Consider the following 22,234-nt stretch of genomic DNA (forward strand, 5'->3'; position numbering starts at 1 on the left):
CGGCTCACCAGGACCGACATTGCCTACCCCTGTTTTACATCTTATTGCTAATAAGGAGCAATTAAAACACTGAATGCAGCAGTTTAAGATTGAAATAAGCAATTAAGGTTGGAGAACCTTAACAAGCGAGACCACTAAAATGAAGCATTAAAATGTCACTTAAGCAATATGTGCTTCATCAGCAATAATTGAGTTCTCGTTAAGGAACTGGGTTGGAACAAAAACCTGCACATACTGTGGCACTCCAGGACCGACGTTGCCTACCCCTGCTCTAAAGTGCATTATCACATGTCATTTTCATTAGGTCACTCCACTGGCTCCCTCTAGCAGCACGTATCAAGTTCAAGTCATTGATGCTTGCCTACAGGGCACTCAGTGGTTCAGCACCTTTGTGACTGGAGGACCTCATTTGGTCCTATGCTCCTTCTTGCCCACTCAGGACTGCTAATGAATGGAATCTGGTGCTACCACTTCCACTTGGTATCAAACTTTTATCGAGACAGTTCATGTGGCTTCCAATGTGGTGGAACGAGCTGCCCACGTTCATCCCTTAGTGTATTTAAGAAGCTTTTGGATGACTTTCCCATTTTGTGAATATCTTCCTAATTGCTAATGGTTTTGATGCTAGGTTCTTTTGCAGTTATGATGAGGCTAAAAAGTCTTTTGCTTAAATTGGTTTTCTTTATTATAAGGCCTGAAGCATTTTTCACTAGTTTTGGTCAATTTTTATAACCTAGTCTTGTAACACTTGTTTCAAAGCACTCCCTAATTAATGTTGACTTGATTATGTTGATATCACGTGTATGTCATTTTGGATAAAAGCATCCGCATAATGAATACATGAAAATGTAAATAGGTCAAATGCTAATTCCAAATGAAAAATGAAAAGTATGGCAGAAAACACAAGGTTCTGGCCTTTGTAATGGTATTAACTTCTGTTTTTCAGGTAAAGACTCTTACCTCTTAGCTAGAGTATTATAGCATCCCTTGTGTATATGGAACATTTTTCTTAAAGATAAAATGGGTTGGCATCGCTTTTAGAAATAGTTCCTACCTTCTGCGTGGTTATTCCCAAAACTGAATAAGCAAAGACTAAAATGGAGTCATTGTATAAACATAAAGAATACAAGTTTATCATTCAGCTTAGGATGAGCTTATCTCTAATCTTGTTCTCTTTAATGTGTTAATGAAAGCAAATCATTGTGTTCCTGTTCTTAGTCTGTGTCTTTATTCATTTTCTGAACTCATCAATTTTCCGTTACAAGGTTGTGGTGAATCCAAACCTATTACTGCAATTTCGAGAAAAAGTGTGGCTGGGGTACCACCAGTCAATCAGGCAATTTAGTGTAATGTAGAATTGAAATTATTAGTGAATGTTTAAAGGCCAATCCCCCTTCTTAAGAAAGCGCTCTCCCAGTGTTCTACTCAGATGTCAATTTGCACATTTTCAAGTTTCTTCAGGAAAGTATTTTTGACTTGTTGTGGGTGCCATCTAGTGACTATTTCTTGTCAGTGCAAGTTCATCTACAGATAATTGATGAGGGATGGAGTACCACTGTAAGTGTGACCATCTGGGAAGTGATCTGTATGGCATCTTCCAAGTAAGTGAATACCCTTCAAAGTTTGCATCTTAAGGTGTTGTAACAGAATTGGATGACAGGAAAGCAAAAATTGAGGGCGTTTGAAGTGTGAAACCCACATAAGCTTCACTGAGGAACTGAAGACACTCTTTTCACATGAGATGATAAGATGAGATAGGCTTTTATTAATTTATCATAATCTGTATTATATTCTGCATTGTAATCTTCAGCAGACATTAACCCCAATGTGCAAAACTCTCTGAAATTAAAAAAGGACATTTATATTTTCCTTTTTTCTATGCAGAGTTTGTTTGAAAGCATGTTTCCTGTCAGAGGCCCTGTTTACGCTGATGCTGAAGTGCTGAGTCAGGCAAACCCCTCATCTGGTTCATCTACAATGGTTTCCTTTCTGATATCAAATTATCTTGAAAACTCTGTGGTTGACATACTATATAAGGCTTAAGTTTTAACTACCAGTGTTCATAGTAACATCATCATCATTGCCTGTCCTTTCCTACCTACCTGAGATATTCTGGAGCTGACCTTCACTCAATTCCAAAGCAAAGCCTCCTGATGCCATTGTTTCTGAATGCTGTTTTATCTTCATGGTTCCTACTCTCAGGTGCTTATACCATCTTGCAGTCTGTAATCAACTGCCAAGTTATTGCCAGAAAACCCACACCGATTTTACCAATGATATGTTTTCTGTGCACATTTAACAGTTTATCCCATCTTTTTATGTATTGCACTTCTACATGTATCAGCTCTTCCCAGTTTTTGTTTACATCAGATTTTTCCTTTGTTATCTTTTTGCTTGTTTATATCTTGTATGTTTTGGAAAACTCTTGCATTGGTGGGCTCAGTGAAGGTGCTATATATCTTATGCTAGCCTAAGGAATGCTAACCATCACTATACTCCATTTAAATATGTTTATAGGCTTCATCTCACCCCTGGAAAAGTACACCTATTAGTCCTTTCTCTAGCCCTTAGACATTCCTTGAGTGCTTATGCATCTATCCTAGTTTTGTCCTTCTGTTCTACCTTTCTGGTCTGTACTTCCTGTTCACATGCTTTGATGTTTTCAATTACAGCCCCACCTTTACCACTAATTCAAGTTCTCCTAGACCTCTCATTTTTGTGCATCAATGCAAGTTCATCAACTTAGGCATAGTAGCTGCTAAACTGCTTCTTGCTTCCAGATGGTAAACCTCTGAATGTCAAAGAAATGTCTGTCCTCTTTCTCTAATTTGATTCACCTTGAGCTGTCTGCATTGCAGATTAATGGAGTAGCATTAAGTAGTTTCATTCAAAACTGAATTCTGCAGATTCCAATCTGTTATTAGCAAAAATCTGTGATACAGTGACTCCCTTAGTTCAGTATGGTGGTTTGGTGAGTTGGCATCAAAATCATTCCCAGTATTACACTAAACTCAGAAGAGTGGTGGGAAAGGTAAGTGATGGGCACTGTTTGGGTTTGTAATTTCTTATATAGAGTCATTTTGTATTGATCCATATAATCTTTTGATTGTGTTAATAGAAATTTTATCACAAATAAAACCTGGAGAAGATGAGAAAGGTGCCTTTCTTCCAGAGGGTAGGATCAGGTTGATCATCTTGAATAAAGAAGTAGAAGAGAAGTACTTAACTATGGCTGTGAAAAGTGCCTGCCTATGATAATGATGGGAAGACTAGATTTCTTTATGGAGAGTGCTGTGCATGCACGTCAGAGGATCATCTTCTGGACTCATCTGAGGTATATAGTACCACTCTGGGGTGAGAGGGGGCATTGAGACTAATCGTGTCATCTTCCTTTTTCTCCACAATGCCAAGAAGATGAGTCCACTCTTTCCGGTCACCAGCCTATAACACTTGAGCCCGCTGGAAGGAGGCATCAATCTGTAAACCAAACATTCCACATGACGGAGTGCCATCCTTTTTGATCCTAATTCAAAGACCCTTACATTAATGCCAGACACAGGCTGTTGTTAAGTTTTTTGTTTGCTTATTTATGCCATAGAGTGCCTTTATTTAAATTTGAACTGGCGATATTAAACTGGAACAGCTGGGTTGGCACCCCAACATTTATTCTTTCTTGTTATTTTTTGCACACCCACAAGATAGAAACCAGATTATCATTATTTAGCTTCAATTTTTGACCAAGGATACTAAACATTTATCGTTTTTCCATGTACCCAGGACATGTCATTATTTTAAATGTACTTTTGTCTTAAATTGATTTATTAGATCAACAATATGCATCAAGATGGAGTGGTAAGGTTTGTATGCCTCCTCAGAAGTAAATAGCAAGGAGAAGGTGGGTGGAGAAGAGGAAATGAGGCTCAAGATGGATGGAGATGCATGTAGTAGGTGGAAGTTTCTTTGGGTAGCAGGTAGTAACACTGCACAGAAGATGGGAAAAGATGGTAGAGGAAGAGATGCCATAGTGAAATGATGAGATATTAGTAGAGACAGGCCCTCAAGTAATAGGGAGATGTAGAAATCTTGAATCCATGCCAAAAATTAAGTAAAGACCCACGATAGATCAGATTGAGTGTGCAGCAACTTGAAATAATGGATTGGCTAGACTGTGTGAATCAAGATGTCTTTCTAACTTCTTCAAACATTTGGTACCTTCACAGAATCATGATAGGCTGGGAAAGTTGTGCTTAGTTAAGCAGATAATAACTATATGGTTAACCTAGTGCTGCAGTTCACATCAGGGACAAATCTATTGTACCATCTGCCTAAAACCCATTATTTATCTGAAAGGAAACATTTACTAGAAAAGTTTTGTCATGAATGCTAACATTTTTGCTTCTGATTGTGACAGTTATTGTTCTATTTTATTCTTCTTTCAGATGGCAAAATGGAAACATCTGAAAACTTTGAAAAATGCTGCAAATAGATATTATAGAACTTTTGATTTTCATCCAACATTTAATTTTGAAACTTTTTTTTTCTTCAAAAAGAAACCTTTTAGGGTCACAGTAACTTGAATTTTGTTTAGTAAAATGGAAGTCCATGTGAATCAATTGTATTCAAAATCAGCTAGTAATTTTAGCTAAATTGATTTGTGATCGGAGTGTCTGTTCATTGGCTACACTATATGTTCCATGAGCACACAGGCATGCACACAATGACGTGTCAGGAACAGTCGCATCATGTTTAGTCATTTTACATTCCCAGTGAACAAAAGCTTTTGCTGTCTATGGCACTGTGATTTATTTAAAAAAATTATTTTAGTGAAGGGCGGCAATGGTAGTGCTGCTGCCTTGCAGTTAGGAGACCCGGGTTTGCATGTTCTCCCTGTGTCTGCATGGGTTTCCTCTGGGGGCTCTGGTTTCCTCCCACAGTCCAAAGACATGCAGGTTAGGTGCAATGACGGTCCTAAATTGTCCCTCGTGTGTGCTTGGTGTGTGGGTGTGTGTGTGTGTGTGTGGGTGTGTGTGTGCCCTTGCCCGGGGTTTGTTTGGCTGGGATTGGCTCCAGCAGACCCCTGTGACCCTGTAGTTAGGATATAGCGGGTTGGATAATGAATGGATGGATGGACTTTAGTGAAAGTGGTTATGAATGATAATGTATAGAACAGTGGTTTAAATGTTTTTTGAATTTCTCAACCCTTTTGATCAATGGAAAAATCGTAAGTGAAAACACCTCATGTGTCAACTTGGCAATACTGCATTGGTCTTCAGTCTTGTCCCTTGAATTTTGAACTGATGCTAGTTTTGTTATTTACAAATGGGAACCATGAAGCACAGATGTGTTGATAAAAAAAGGGATCAGAGGTTAGAGGAATATACATGAATCCCATGCAACATTTTTTGTTTGGAAAGAAATATTTCCTTGGGATTTGTTTTTTACCATTTTATAAATGATTTGTTCTTATATTTTCGGGAATGCTCAGATCAGGTTGTGGTGGTTTTAGATGAAAATCTGCATCTTGCCCATTATTATTCTAACTCCACAGTTTACTATTATATATTTTTTAGCAACCCTTCTTTGCCTACTTTAACAAAAACATCTATATTTATGGTTCAATCAAAAATAAAATTTTCATCTGACCTAAAATTCTTAAACAAAAGATTTTTTAGAAATAGTTTGGGCCCAGTTTATTTTTGTGGAAGTTTTGTGTCATTTTGATAAGATATATCAGCAACCCCTAATGTTTGCCACTTAGCTGACTTTTCTCCAGACTTTCTATGGATCACCTGTTTGTGGTCAGTCCTCTTTTTTATCATTGTCTGATGATGGAAGTAATTCACTTGTCATGTGAAGCTCACTTCTTGTCAGTTGGCCTCATTATTTACACAGGTCAAAGATATTACATCAGTGTTCTGTCTCTCAGTTAACACAAGGTGCACTTAAAAACACACATACACAAACTGGTAAATATCAGTTTCAGATCATGAATCTGAAGTCATTCTTAACTCTTAGAAAAACAGCAAACTGCTGTTTCTCTCACATTAAGTTTACGTACCACAGGATCCCTTCAAGACAAAGGGGACCACCAGTTGGAACAGTGAATTTGTACAATGTGCTCATTGGTGGTGACAGTTTTGAAGCAGCAGCCAAGACACCAAAGCAAGCTTTTTATTTATGAGACTATATACCATACATTCCCGTTCTTGCCTAGGGCATATAAATAATAGATTGTGACAAAAAGTCTAAGATTGTTGCCACAAGTAGGTAAAATATTCATTATTCAATAATAGCATGAGGAAAATGACAATTCAGGAGTTGCTGGTGCTCTACATTGAGAGTTGAGGTGATTGTTGACAGTAGTAAGAAAACTGTTCGTGTAAGAGACGCACTGGTGGTATTGTATGTCTCAGCTGGCATGGGAGTGCCTGGGGATTCCCCAGGAAGTCTTCAGGGCTGTCGTAAAGAATAGGCAGTCTGCTCTGCCCTTCTCCGCCTGTTGCTGCTGCAGTCTTCACCAGGTCAAACAACATACAAAATGAAATGCAAAGAATTCTAATAAACAGAGGTGTAAACGAGTATGTCACCTGCTGAGGATTAGCTTTTTTATTACTATTTATAGTTCCTTTTTAAAATGTCACAAAAAATAAGAGTGAAATATTACTCAGCTATTTAATACTCTGCATATAAATGTCAGGCATGTCTTTGCCATGTCTCACACTGCAGGTTGTGCGTAGAAAATTAAAGAGAGGCTACTCCCTAGGCGGAGTTTGACGTAATTGTCTGGGATAACAAGATCCAATGACATCATAAAACATATCAGATATGTTTTTCACAAATTGTTTCTGCATCTGTGGTCATTATGATAAGAAGTACACATGATACTCCAAAGTACTATTTGCTACACAAAATTAAAAAAAAAAAACCTTTCCTTATTGTTATGCTTTGTGGCCATTCAGTGAGTGTAAACATCCTCATTCTTCTCTCAAGCGTGATTGGCATTATGACTTATAATGTGAACTTGTTTTGGGTTTTTATGCTTTTCCGGGGGAAAGTCAATTGAGATACACCCCAGTGCATTCAAGGATGGGGCAGACTTTCAAGATACAACATCATCATTATCAGGTGATGTTAGTGACTGAGCAATTGAATACCATGTTTCAATGTCACAACTATCATTATAATTAGTAGAGCCAATGGTTCAAAACAGATCCATCAGGAGTACATGCCATTGCCTCTACTGTTGGCTGTCATTTAGAAAAATTAAAGCAGTATCCATTCTGAAATAACACAGAACATCATAGAATGTAACTAAGGCATTTACTTTAGTGCCCAATAGGCAAGAATGAATATGATGAAGAACTGTAATATTCAATAGCACTGGCCAATGACAATTAACATATTGACATAAACTCTTTCTAATGTTAAGATCCCTAAAGGCAGTCAGTAGTGAAAAAGAATTTTAAAGTTATGAATACTGTTTTAAAAACAGTGTTCTTTACTAGAGGCACCTTAAACTCACATAAAAACAATGAAAAATGTCTGACCTGTAAAAACCAGTGAGAGTTTTGACAATAATCTGAAATATATCAAAGAAAAAAATATGGGAAATTTGTTTTTATACAATATTCATGATATTTCTGATTTAGTCATCTATATTAGAATTACAATGGCGTACTGGGTAGTGCTTTTGTCACAGAGTCCTGGGTTTGTATCCTGCACAGCCTCTTTGGCTATGTTGGCATATTCCCCCCCTCAGGGGCATGTGAGTTAGGTTGATTGATGGCTCTAAGTTCTTACCATACGAGTGAATGCAAACTTGTGTGTGAGTATGACCTGTCTGGGACTGGTTTCTCTCTGCATTCAGTACCATCAGGATGAACACTGGCCTCAATCCATGATTCTGAACAGGATTATTAGGTTTATCACAACTAATCAATCTATCATCCAGTAGCATTGATCAAGACTAATTTATCATAGCATGGTGCTTTTGGACTGTAGAGGTGAGCACTGTTTGCTGCTTTCCTTGACCAATACAGTTATCATGAAATTTCATATGAAAGTCCTACACACAAAAAGCATCATGGCTTATCTAGGGTGTGTTTCTGTATTAAGTCTAATTCTGTTTGGATGAGATTAGATTAAGCTGTATAAAAGAAAGAGGACCTTCTCAAGCCATCCCTGAATGCAAAGTAATGCTAAGGTATCAAAATACCACAAATACAATGATTATTAATTAAAGAATATAATAAGAGGTTGTTATGAACACAGGATATAAGACATGATTCAAAGTAAACAGGTGAAGAAAAAAACAAACACCTGCTGCCTGTCTAAGTCTAGCTAACAGGCAAGTCACATTTATCCAGTGCCCTGGCAGACAACTTAACCATCTTAATATTGCACAATAGCATTCCTCAGAACTACAAATTCCATCTCAACTTTCTGACTCCACTATCACTAGAGATCCGACCACAAGGAATTTTGAGCTGGCCAGCTAGGAGGCCAATGTTATGAAAGGTCCGGTGTGATGATGACTAGTGAGTATTTTCTCTCCCAGTCCCTGGGCTTCAGTACCCATTTGCCATTCTGGGAACTGGAGTCCTGGAGTACAGCCCTGTTGGGTTCTGTGGGTGCTGCCACGGGGTGCTGCAGGGTTTTAAAATTCCAGCTTTATGGGATTTCCGCCTGACCCAGAAGTGCTCCCAAATGAAAATGTCATAGTACTGGAAGTACTCCCGTGTCTAAGATAAAAGGAGCTATTCCGCCACACCTCAGGGTCAGAGTTGGGAGGCAGCGGGTGACACTCATTAGGAGAGTGGAAGGAGCAAAATAATCTTTTGGCTGTGTTCAGCAGTGATGCAGGGAGTTGAGTTGGCATAGGTGAATGAGTTTAAATACCTGGGATCAACAGTACAGAGTAACAGGAGTGTGGAAGAGAGTGCAGGCAGGATGGAGGAAGGTGTCAGGAGTGATTTGTGACAGACAGATATCAGTAAGAGTGAAAGGGAAGGTCTACAGGATGGTAGTGAGACCAGCTTTGTTATATGGGTTGGAGACGGTGGCACTGATCAAAAAACAGGAGACAGCACTGAAGGTGGCAGAGCTAAAGATGTTAAGATTTGTACTGGGTGTGATGATGGACAGGATTAGAAATGAGTACATTAGAGGGTCAGCTCAGGTTGGACAGTTAGGACACAAAGCCAGAGAGGCGAGATTGCGTTGGTTTGTACATGTGTAGAGGAGAGATGCTGAGTATATTGGGAAAAGGATGTTAAGGATGCAGCTGCCAGGTAAGAGGAAAAGAGGAAGGCCTAAGAGAAGGTTTATGGATGTGATGAGAGAGGACATGCAGATGATTAGTGTAACAGAGCAAGATGTAGAGGACAGGAAGCAATGGAAACAGATGATCCGCTGTGGTGAACCCTAACATGAGCAATTGAACGACAAAGAAGATGTTTTGGCTGTGTTCACTAAAAAAAGTGTTAGTGAGGAATAAAAATCTGTTTTATCCTGAATTGTGTTGGGTGACATTGTGTCTGTGGTTTGGGGTTAAGTAGCACTGTCTTGTGGTTACACTAGTTTAAAAGTAAGGATTGCAACACTGGAATGCCTGAGAAGGCCCCTACTGACTTCAGGTGTCCCTGCAGGCCTGAGCTCCAGCATAGGCATAAAAGATTAGGCAATCCAGTGGTGGTCCACCATACTGTAGTAAGTACCCCTGCTGTCACTTGTCAGATTGGTATCCAAATAACATAGTACCCAGTTGTCATGTTCTTATTTTTTTCCCTGGAGTAATAATTTCCTGGGCACTCCAGAAATGCCTCCATTACAGCACTCAAGCAGCAACCCTTCTAACCTCCTGGCAGGGTTGTGTACCTTGCTTCTGCCAAAGGTTATATTCTTAGTATTGTCAAGGTCTTGCAGTTTCTTCTTCTTCTATGTAGCACTCATTGTAGCCTCAGGGTCTGCCCCTATCTAGCACCCCTCTGCAGTGGAATTGGTAAATGGATAGATTCATAGATGGGCGGGTGAGTGAAGGTCTGCAACTGCTCCAGTGATGTATATGTTTGATTGTGCTGCTGGTGATTTTTAGTTGGACTTGTGTACATTTTCTAAAAATTAAAATTAAAAGAAATTACAGATTTTTAAACTTCTTTTCTCACAGAAGATACATCCTTAGGAAATGGTTTATGCTAAAATGCATTGACCCACTTTTTAGCCATCTTTTATCAACTAGACACATATTGTATTAACCATTATCTTTCTAAAATGCATTTAATGCAGCTTTTGAAAATGTAATAATTTATTTGACTTACAAATGGATGACCATATAACAATATGAACCCCATTAAGAAGTCAGATTTATTCTGCTTGAACATTCTGCAAGTAGTGCTATGAACAAACTTTGTTATCTATGAGTGGCCTAATGGCCTTGATCTTCCTTTTATTTGTTTATTATAATGTGTACTTCATTTCAACAAACTCAATAATGTTTCAGCCAGTGTTCACAATCTCTGGCTGAGTGTTTTCATTGTATGTAATCTTTGTGTTTTTGTTAAGAATGATTTGTAAATACTTTTACATTTTTTTAGTTTGCCTATTTATCTTATATGTATTTATGAATATTATTTTACAAAATTAATTAATATTTCTTGATTATTGTATATTTAACAATTCTTTAATTTAGATACCTTATATTTTGCAGTAGAGCCAACTGATGCTGCAGGTGGGTAACAATACCCAGGAGTACTTCAGAAGAAACAGCTTTTAAAAAGTCAGCCTTGACATTTTAGCGATCTTCTGTTTTGTTAACCATTTCTGCATTTGGATTTGGATTTCACGGTTTATCGACTTCTGGATTTTTTTAAAATACTGATTTTGGGCTATAGAGTAGTAAATATATCAATTTTTAAAGGCAAAACATTTTGTTTCCTTTTCATTCTGCCTTTGTTCTTCTTTGTGCTATTTTTGATTTTTTTTTACTTTCGTTATAAAGAATAATTGATTTGTTTTTCAAGTTCTCATCTTCCCTTCTTATATTTTTGTTAGCCCCATTTTTGGGCCTATGCAAGCATGGAGCCTTCCTTTTGGGTTGGAGGTAGGCTGCTGGGGTGAAACCAATTTAGTACACTATGACCTGAATTAACAGCAGGTCTGGACTTTTGTGGGGGCTTTTGTAGACTGGTTTTCCTTTTTTTTTTGTTCTTTATTTCACCTTATACAATTTCTTGTATTAAGAATTTGTTAGTTTTCACATACCCCTTGGGATCAGAGCGCATTGTCAGCCATTGTACAGAGCCACTGGAGCAATTACAGGTTAAGGGTCTTGCTCAAGGGCCCAGCAGAGTAGGATCTCTTTTGGCAGTGACGGGGATTTGAACCAGCAACCTTCTGGATACCAGCACAGATCCTTAGCCTCAGAGCTACCACTTTTGTGCCTCTGTTGGGATCGTTTGATCCAAAATAGCCAAAGAGGTGTGAGGCCTTCAGGAATAGGAACAGGCCTGAATCCAACTCAGAAATAGCCAGGGAAGCAGGCCTGAATCCAAACAGCCTGCCTAGAGTAGGTGCACCAAAAGTCAGCCTAGCTTCCACTAGAATCGATGGCTTGGGACCACACTGGGGTAAAATGATCTTCACTCTCAAAGTTCATGCTCTGAAATATTCCAGAATACATGCAAAATGCCTCACTAGGAAGGGAAACCGGCAAATCCTGGCTGATGCAACACAAAAAGAAATCTTTATAAACTGAGTATTTAATAACAAAAATTTAAAAAGTAGAAAAGGAGGCAAAAAGGATTTGCTAACCATCAAGTGTACACACTATACCACAGGGGACTGCAATTCCCATGAGCCTGTTACAGAATAGTCAAAAAAATAGGGTCAGAGGTCTATTTTATAAACAGCTGAATTAACATAATAGTGCTGATTAATGCATACATTTACTCTGACTGGTTCATTGGCATACACCCAAATACTTATCTAAATAAAAGTATTTTCTACTACCCTCTTGCTCTTCTCATATCGCTAAGGTTCAGCTATTATCCTTGAACTCTCTGTGTATGTGACAACTATCCAGTCTTGTTGTTTACAGGACATCTGCTGTTCTCTTAATCATCTCCTCATATATTTTGTGTATTACATCAACCTTCCTTCTAATACATTCTTGTCTTTTATTCATCTAACCATTTCAGTAGTTCTCTTCATGACATTTTTAAAGCAAATGTTTATATATTTCGATTCACACCACAAACCAAATTACTTAATTATTGTTACCTCTAAATTATTTTCTCACAACAGACAAAAATATATACTTAAAAATTAGAGACAGATTTCCTCCTGTATGGCTAATCATGCAAATGTAAGTTCAATTCCTTTGGATTCTTCCAATATTTTACATAACCTAATCTAAACATTTGGAACCTAGAAGAAGAATTGGAGCATAGGTAGAGCCATGTGAAAAAAAAAGATTTTTTTATTTATCTTTGGTCTCTTTGTGAACAATATTTAAAAAGTTCTTTAAATCATTGTTATTGTAACTGCTAAGTATGTTAACAATGGTTAAACAATTAAAGAAAACTGACAATATTTAAGCTCTTTTGTAAAGCTGTTATCACTTTACTTAGAAATTTTGTAAAACTCCCCCAGTATATTAAGTACTGTACATATGAAAGTGATTGAAATGGATCAGTAATGTAAAGCACCATGTCACCTATATAAATACTCACTCATAATTCCACAAATCTGTCATTGTTTACATAAGTAGATTGTGAGAGGTTCAGTCGCAATGGCAAATAAAATCATTATTTTTATTTTATAATAATGAACAATTTCCTTTTATATGTCTTAAACAGTTATTGACATTACTGACTCAAAGATCCAGGGATCAAATTCTGGAATATACACTATATTTGTGGAGTTGGCATATTTTCCTTGTGTTTGTGTGGATGTCCCAAAGACATCCAGGTCAGATCAATTGACTCCACTGAGTGTGGATGTATATATGAATGTGGCTCATGGTGTACTTAGTTGTTTTGACCTTGTGCCTGTTTCTGACAGTAGAGGCTTTAGATCCATGTACATGATGGCTAACCATACCCTTGCAGGTAAAAGTGATTGTGGTAAGGCCTCCCTGGTGGCAGCTCTTTAGCACACAAGAGAAAGCTAGAGGAACACTACACAATACCCCATTCTGAAAAGTGTATCTGGCCACATGCACTAAAATTATATTGCACATCCAGGCAAGCCACACAATAAGAAGACATGGTTTAAAAAATAAAACTGATTTATCTGAACAATTACAAAACCAATAGTTACACCAAAACAGAGACACTGTTATTATTTAAGTGGTTTCCAAATAACAAAAGGGTGTGAGGCCTTTGAAAGACCCATAAACCAGGCCTCTCCCCAAACAGTCTGACCCCATACCCCACTTGCAGATTTTACCCTGCACAGGCTCCTGAATTTAAAAATTAAAAAATAACTTTGGTGTCCCAAAATAAGTAAAAAAAAAAAAGGCTCCTCCAGCAAGAGGTACCATAAAAAGAATATCTTGTAAGGACAAGGCCAAAGCAGATTTTTTTTTAATAAGGACATTTACGGTATTTTAAATACAAAAAAGATGCACAAAACAGGAAAAGACAAAACATGAGGTAAAATAGATTTGCCTGAAAGGAAATCCAGAGAAAACAGGTCCCAATACATATTCCAACAATAAGAATTCACAAAAAAACAGAAGTAAAGAAGAAACCTTAAAACCAATAGAGCACAACCATTAAAAAAAGACTAAACATGAGATAGAGCTACAACCCTGGCTAAACCATAACAGATGTGCTCAAACACAGGAAAACAGATATAAATAGTTACAATCCAAAATAGCAAATTCCAAAGCAGAATCTTAAAGTAAGTTGAAGGTCAAAAAACAAGGGATTGAAACATGTGTCAGAATACTAGATAAAACTAGAAAAAAAAATAAGCCAAAAAACTCAATATTAGAAAAAGAATGTGACTGCTGCACAACAAACTTTGACATGCAGCACATCAAGACAGGAGGACCCTGGGCAAAAGACAAGACTAGAGATGGAGGAACTATCTGATGATTAAGAACTTTGTTGTAACTTTGATTTTAATGACGTATGGGATTGACTAAAAACCACTGAGATACTGTCAAAGGGGAATGGATATACAAAGTTAAACACAAACATGTGTTTTTTAAGTCTGTTTGTGTTCACTGTGTTTTAAATTTATTATTTTGTTTTGAAATGGTGGGAAATTAAAAAAACAAAAAAACTCAGGACTGACCAGCCACGGTCTGAGAATTCCTACTTATTATTGCAATAAACATGATATTTCCTTAAGAGTTATAAACTTTTATTCTTATTTATTTCAGTGAATTTAACGTGAACACTAAGTTGTAAAGTGTAGATCCTATGTCTCAGATGACTGTTATGTGGAGCGTTCAAATGTCTTGTCCTATTTTCAGAGATAAAAAGTAGTTCTATTCAAAAGGTGTCTTAGTATTTAAAGGTACAAGAATTATATCCACTGCCTTCTATTGTGGATAGACACATTTCTGGAATTTCTATTTCTGAAGGTGCCAAATACCTATTCTAGTGCACATTTCCATTTAATCTTTTTTTACAAATTGCTACATCACTAAAACTAAAAAATATTACCAAGTTGCAATGTGAATTTCTGATTTTAATGTTAAAAACTGTCCAATATTATCCACAGGTCCATTAATTTCCTGAGCCCATTTAATTCTGCTAATGAATCATGTGAAGATGGAGCCAATCTTAACAGCACTGAGCACAGGATGCCAGACATCATTGGTAAATGCAGTGGGGGAAATAAGTATTTGATCCCCCGATGAATTTGTAAGTTTGCTCACTTACAAAAAAATGAACAGTCTCTAATTTTTATGGTAGTTTCATTTTAATGGAGAGAGACAAAAAATCAACCAAAAATCCAGAAAAAAACACATTAAATAAAAGTTATACATTGATTTGCATGTTGTTGAGAAAAATAAGTATTTGATCCCTTACAACCCAGACAGAATTCAGGCTCTCACAGATTGGCTATGTGCCTCAATCAATCAATCAATTACAGATACGCCTGATCTAAACTCATTATGTGTATAAAGCACACCTGCCCTCAGAATCAATTTCTTCCATTCTAACCTCTCCACCACCATAGGCAAGACCAAAGAACTGTCAAAGGACGTCAGGGAGAAGACTGTAGACCTGAACAAGGCTGGAATGGGCTACAAGACCACCAGCAAGAAACTGTTAGTGTGATTATTTGGAAATGGAAGAAATATAAAATCACCCTCGGTCTGGAGCTCCATGGAAGATCTTGTCTCATAGGGTGAGGATGATCATGAGAAAGGTGAAAGATCAGCCCAAAACTACATGGGAAGAGCCTGTTAATGATCTGAAGGTAGTTGGGACCACAGTCACCAAGAACATCATTGGTAACACACTATGCCGTAATTGAGAAACTTCAGAGAATCCTTGAGGCACATTACCTGCATTGTGAGGGAAAATCAGTTACGGCACTACGGCCATGTGGCTCGATTCCCTGAGGCTGATCCAGCTGACAGGATCCTCATTGTTGAGGACCCAAGTGGCTGGACCAGGCCAAGGGGACACACTTTACATCTGGCTGCAGCAGATAGATGGTAATTTGCTAGGGGTGGGACTGGACTGCGTGTCTACCTGGGGGGTTGCCAACCAGGATCCCTAGCTGTTTCGTCGTGTGGTGGGTGCAGCAATGCACTGCACTAATGCATGGTCCCCAACCTGACCTGACCTGACCCCTTTACATTTTCAATAAAGACCTGTAAATTCTGTGTCAAAAGTTGTTATCTAGGGGACAATTACTTTTTTACACAGTACTAATTTGTGTTGTAGAACTGTGTTAATTCAATAAATTACATAAGAAAAAAATAGTATTTACTCACTCAGGTGCCCTATAACTTATATTTGGTTAAAAACCAAAAATATTTAGTGTCAAAAATTTACAATATTGAAAATTAAGAAGGGGGCAAATACTCTTTCATGGCACTGTATATACTGTACAATAATGGAGGAGCTTACATTCTGCAGAAGTCATTAAGGTTTCCAAGTAGAAGGATAAGACAAAGAATAATCCAATACTCTGGCTCTTGTGATTGTTCAGTCAAGAGCAGCTGGTGTTTACCCAGAACCAGAATATGCTGGAAATAATCCTGTACCAAGGCCTGAGGGCTCCGATCACAGGTGAGCACCTGCTGGCCATGTGACCAAAGTAGTCTGGTTGGGCACAGCTGATAGTAGTTATGTTAAGAGCATTTTCAGTTAGATGATGGGCATGTACTATACAGATCAAGACAGACAAGACCTTAGCAGTGGAAATGGCTCTTTAAGAATTGAACACCCCTTCACTGGAAGATAGAGAGAATGCACATACTGTATGAAAGGAGTTGAAAATCACTGGCTTAATGGAGTCAGACTCGTATCACATACCATTGACCGTGTTTTAATTGGGGGTAGTTTCTTTCCTGCTCTGGATATGTGTACAGTGGGAAAGGCAATGGATGGATTTCAGGCTACTCACAAGTGCCAGGGCTGGTGCCATGCAGTTAGGATTTGTGCCAGTGGACACTAGGTTTGCTTCAAGGTGCCTTAAATTTGTACAGCAGAAAAGCTTGACTGCCTCGCAACTAGTTACATTTGAGATCTCCAAGGGAGGCATAGTTTGGAGGAGCAGCCTACCAAACCTTAATGTAAGTACTTAAATCGTTTTGAATTTCTGTACTAGTCATGGATTATGCATTACAAATATTGCAGTCAAAGACAATATTTCTCAGTAGTGTTCCTGTTAGCAAAATGATTTCAGCCAACAGTGAATGACTTAGTGCTTGTATCATTCAAACTTAGGTAATAAATTCTGAACATTCTACAAGAGAGGTGTACTAAGCTGCAGAATGAGACCACTAAGGGGTGTGTTGGGTCAGACAACTATGACATTGGTTCGATAAACCTGAGAGACTTAAACTGTTAGCTACAGTTTCCTAAGGAAAGCCTCTGTGTGAATTTAGTTCAGTTCAATCTGATGAGCTTTCCCACATCCTGATGAATAGAGAACATGTAATGTAAATAGATCATATTAAAGATTTAATTAGTGGAGGCAGCTACAAGGATCTGTGGCCAAAAGGTTTAGTGATTTGTCTATTTTTAAATACCCCCCTCTCCAATCTACATGAACATATCTATCTTCTGTGATTCTTGCATTATGACCAAACTATCATTTTGTTGATTAAAATGTGGTTAGCTTATTTATTGAAAATCACCTGCCCAGCGCACAAAATAAAGAAATTAAATATGATGTATGCAGGGCCGGATTAAGGTGGGTGCTATTGATGCTGCAGCATTAGGCCCATTCCTGAAATAGGCCCAGATGAAAACTGACGAGTGAGTGTCGAATGCACATGCACCAAAGATGGCGAGAAAAAAATAGGCCTTTTTTTGTGCTGCAGCATCAGGCCCAATTTCGTCTTAATCCGGCCCTGGATGTATGTGCTACTTTTGCAAATTTATCTTTAAAAATTGGAAATCATGACTATCCCAAATTACTTAAATGAAATTTAGAAAATAAACAGCTGAAACTGGGTAACCCACGCAGGGTTGTTTAGCTGACAATGTGAAAGCCTTAAAGTAGAGCCACTATTTCCCCAGATCAAGAGGAGTCAAATGATGTAGTGTTGTGTTTCTCTGTAGGTATATTGGTTGTGGTCTCGTGGGAGAAGTCCCAGAAGCAAATCCTGTTTAGTAATTTCCCAGGAGGAGCAAGAGACTATAGCTAGGCTTAGGGAAGTCTGGTCTGTCTGTACACCTTATTACCACAACAGCCCACACTGGAAAAAAAAAAGTAGAAAACACAAAATAAGGTAGATTCTCATATAATTAGATGCAGTTATTTAACTCTCCTGTGGATAAGAATACTTGACAATGCCACAAGGTGAAATGAAAGTTCGTCTTCATGTTTTCTTGTACAGGCATACATACAGGATGGTGCAGGACCAGTTGTTCAGCAGGGATGGTGTTGTAAATGTTGACACAGGTGCCGGTTAACTTGATTAATGTCTGGTTGCATCTTACCAGCACATAACAGTCAATTAGTAAATAGTTAAACTGATATTCAGTTATGTGTACGTGTTTTAAAGAATGGAACACTTTTTACTTATTATTTGCGGTTTCTATATAATAGCGTATTCTTACTTACATTTGTGTAGTTTTGTATGTCTCAGTTTTTTAAAGGACCTTTGAGCACCATCATGTTTTTCAAATGATTTTTAAACTGTTGAGTATTTTGACTGTATGTTTCAACGTTTGACGTAAATGTTTAAACTTCATTTCCCATTACCACTCATCATTGTTTTTTTGTTCGCGGAAAGCGCGTCTTCGTCGTATGTCTTAATGGGATTTGTAGTTTCGTATTTCTCTATTACCATCGCAGTGCCAAGGAAGTTACGCGAATTAAATAAACTACAAATCCCGTGATTCTGTTGGTATTGTTTCCAGTGCGCTTCCCTACTCTCGAAGCCCCTCCTCCGCTGCCCTCTCAGACAACTCAGTTGAAAATGTCTGCGTCGGTCGCGGGTGGTGGAGGACCTGGTCCCGGTTCGGGAGCGGGTTCCGGGCCATCTAACCCGCGAAAGTTTAGCGAAAAAATTGCCCTGCATACACAGCGACAAGCCGAGGAGACCGCCGCCTTCCAGGAGGTCATGATGGACATCACATCGACTCGGGTGAGTAGGGAGCAGGGAAGAGAAGGCAGGCACCCGGGGCAAGGCAGGCAGGCCTTTCAGAGGAAGGGGGGCGGGGGGGAAGAGGTGTCCATGGACCAGACCTGGAGGGTTGTTTCATGGTTAGAAATAAGTGTAAAACTGACCACTTAGGTTGAGCGATTCTTGGCATGGTTCAACTTTCTTCTTAGAGTTGGTGTGTTGTGTTCTCGGCTGCAAACTGCGGGTGACTGATGAGGATACGTGTTTGCATCTGTCACCGCTGGCTGAGTGTGCGGCACTGATAGGCGCCCGTGGGTGAGAGCGAGTGGCGTCGCTGCCATCGCCACCAGAGACTCACAAGAACTTTTTTAGTGTTCGTTTATATATTGCGTTTTTACTCGTTGTTGCATTTTAATATCGTAATGCTGGGCCGGAAGATGATTGCTTACTTGGAGCATTGTATTTTTACCCTGCCCAAACTAGTTGCTGACGCAAAGCGTTCATTTGACAGCGATATTTTAAAATCAAGTTATTGTTAATGTAAAACTGGCAAATGACTATTTCATGTATATATACAACTGACTTGGTATGAGAGAATTTTTTAAAAATTATTCCAAAGGTATGCCTTATTAACAGACGTAATCTTATTGGTGTGATATAATTATGTCAAGTCTGGTAATCTAAGAATTTGTTAATCCAGCTTCTTTTGTTATTGAATTTTAAGGAGAATTTTTATTTTTAATTTGGAAATATGTAGAAAGCTGTGAAAAACACCACCGTTTCAAATGTAACTATTTGTGATTTATTTGATTACCATTTTTTTCCTATGAATTTTAATTACATAATTGGGGATGGTTAATATTCCATATTTCTTATCTTTTCTGATGTAAAACATTTATTGCTTTGTGAATTGGAATGCTGTACAGAGCATGGGTACCAAGGTCTTGTGCTGTTTAGGCGTAGTTTTGTGTTAATGTGGATTTGTTTATGGATAAGCTGTAGTCTGAAATTATGATGCTAATTTAATGTATTAGTATGTTTGTACCATAATTGATATTTTGTTTATGGAAAGTTGTATGGGTTCTTCTGTTTCATCCCTTTATAAACTGCAATGATGAAATGGGAGAATTAAATAGAATGTTTTACAATTTATTGACTAACAAAATGCTCTCCTTGAGCTTCTTGTCGGTGAGGTAAATTCCAACTAACATTCAGTGTTTTTGTAAACATATTTCTTGATATTGAATTGATGTCTTTATTGTAGTGAGTAATTTCACTTAGAAATTAAAATCTCCCCATGGGACGAGAGTGTCTGTCTATTTATCTAATTCACCATGTATTAATGAACGAAAAAGCTGGACTTTCTTCCTTCACAGTGTGATCCTCAGCAACTCAAGCTTCTTAAATTCACTTTTTCTGATAATACGTGAGAGTACTGCAGAGTACTCTTAGATGGTGTTCAGCATGAATATTACATTAAATAAGAATAAAGTTTGTAACTCTATTCATCCATTTTCTACTATTTATCTGGGTTTGGGTCATGGATGCAGAAGTCTGAGCACTGCCATTTCCTCCAAATCTACCAGGGGGTTACCGAGGTGTTTTCTGGCCAGTTGAGGTATATAATCTCTCCAGCATGTCCTGGGTCTGCCCTGAGGCCTCCTTCTGATTGGACATGCCCGAAGCACCTCCCAAGGGAGGTGTCCAGAAAGCATCTCAATCAGATGCCCGAAACACCTCAGCTGGCTCCTTTTGTTGAGGAGCAGCAGCAGCTCTGCTTTGAGCTCTTCCCTAATGTCTGTGCTTTTCATCTTATATTAAAAGATGAGCCTAGACACCTTGTGAAGAAAGCTCATTTGTTGTGACTATATGGAATAAATGTAAAATATTTCTTACATTGTCCATTTCAAACAATACATGTGTGGCATTTTTATAGAGTATTTTCAGTTTTGGGCAGCTTGGCCTGGTGGTTAAGGTGTTGGATGAAAACTACATGGTCACTAGTTAAAAATCCTCCTTCAGGCACAGACTGACTTATTTTGATGGCTTGTGCTTTAATTGTAAGAATGTGCTTCTTTTCACAATTGATTTCTATTGTAGGTGTAACACTGTTGAGGATTTTTCACAATTAAAGGTGCTATATAAATCAAAAATGCAGTGCGATATATGCTCTTTAAATTTTCACTTATCTTTCATTTCCTGTGGCATCTTGTGTCTTTCATGTTTATACAAATTGAGTACAAAATGTTTTAAAGAAAAAAAAATAAACTGAGGGATTTTACACACACAGTGAGCCACTTGAGAGGAGGGAAGAAAAGCTGACCACATCGCTAGACTTTAACCTTATTGTATTTATTTTAATGTGGATATGACTGCATTGTTAACCGTGAGAGCAATGAACTTCAACTTGGCTTAAAGCTAAACCTTGTTGTTCTTTGAATTTTGGATAATTTGTAGCTTGATTACTTTCTGCTCGGTGGATAAGTGTAAAAGGTTAAGGGTTTGGTCATATATTAGATTGTCATTTGTCTGAATTTTTGGTCTTTTTCACGTAGAGTCATCAAGCATTGTATTTTACAAGGGTAGTGTGAATGTCATTACAGATGTTTGCTTACGTTGGTCAGAGATGATAATTGTTGTACCACTGCTTCTTCTGGTTTAACTGAAGTAGACTGGTGAAATGTACTGAAAGAGAATTCGCAGAGATTAATTGAACCCTGATTAAGTTAAGATCATTTCATGATAATTGAAAAGTGTCTGGTTTAAAATTAATTTCAATTGCTTTTTTATTTTTTAAGACATCAGAGATTAAAATATAAGTTTAGCTTGACATTTCTCATTGTGTTTCTACCATTGTGCTTTTTTGAAAACTCACAATTTGTAATTTACCTTTTTGTGTTTTTATAGTGTTGCTGTCAAATAACTGGTCTTGGCTTTGTTCACTTTAATGTTGAGGCTTTTCACAAGTAAATAAAATGTTACTTTCTTTTAGCCTATCAGGTTCCATTTCTAGACCTACTTCTGTCTGTAACTCATTTTATCCTGACTTCAGTTATAATTTATTGGTTTACAACTTGTAAGGAAAAGGTAAACAAATGCATATTAATAATACATTTTTGGAAATTTGGTGTCTTCTACCACTGACTGAAAACTCCTCATAGAGACAATTCTGTATATCTTTTTCATCTTGCTAGGCAAATTTTGTACAGCTGATAAATGTGATTTTTTTTCTGTTTATACAGATTTTGTTTACTCTGTTTTGGTGGGTAAGAAAGGATTAACAGATTGCAGAGAATGTAAATATGTTTGGACTGGTTGCTTGTCAAAGATGAGTACCTGCCTTTCACTTAGTGTTTTGGTAGGAAGGTGCACAGTAGATTATATTTAACTGCAATTTAATGAATGAACTTCTAACTCTCCACAAACACCTTTATCTCATGACAAATGTGTGTAAATTAAGAATGT

General features: G+C 37.8%; 1 protein-coding gene across 5 annotated transcripts in view; it reads left to right on the forward strand.

Annotated features, from left to right (window-relative positions):
- LOC114646118 (CREB-regulated transcription coactivator 2-like) overlaps positions 1–22,234 on the forward strand; it is a 365,689-nt gene that overhangs the window by 76,151 nt on the left and 267,304 nt on the right. For 3 of the 5 annotated variants that reach the window (XM_028794111.2, XM_028794113.2, XM_028794112.2), the window contains exon 1: positions 18,602–18,790. The exons of the other annotated variants lie outside the window; for them this stretch is intronic. In XM_028794111.2, the coding sequence (XP_028649944.1) occupies positions 18,623–18,790 (168 nt within the window). In that variant the 5' untranslated portion in view covers positions 18,602–18,622. Of the gene's footprint in view, positions 1–18,601; positions 18,791–22,234 lie in introns of those variants that run through there. 5 annotated transcript variants of the gene reach the window in all.

The sequence above is a fragment of the Erpetoichthys calabaricus genome, chromosome 2 (genome assembly GCF_900747795.2).
Source record: "Erpetoichthys calabaricus chromosome 2, fErpCal1.3, whole genome shotgun sequence".
NCBI lineage: Eukaryota > Metazoa > Chordata > Cladistia > Polypteriformes > Polypteridae > Erpetoichthys > Erpetoichthys calabaricus.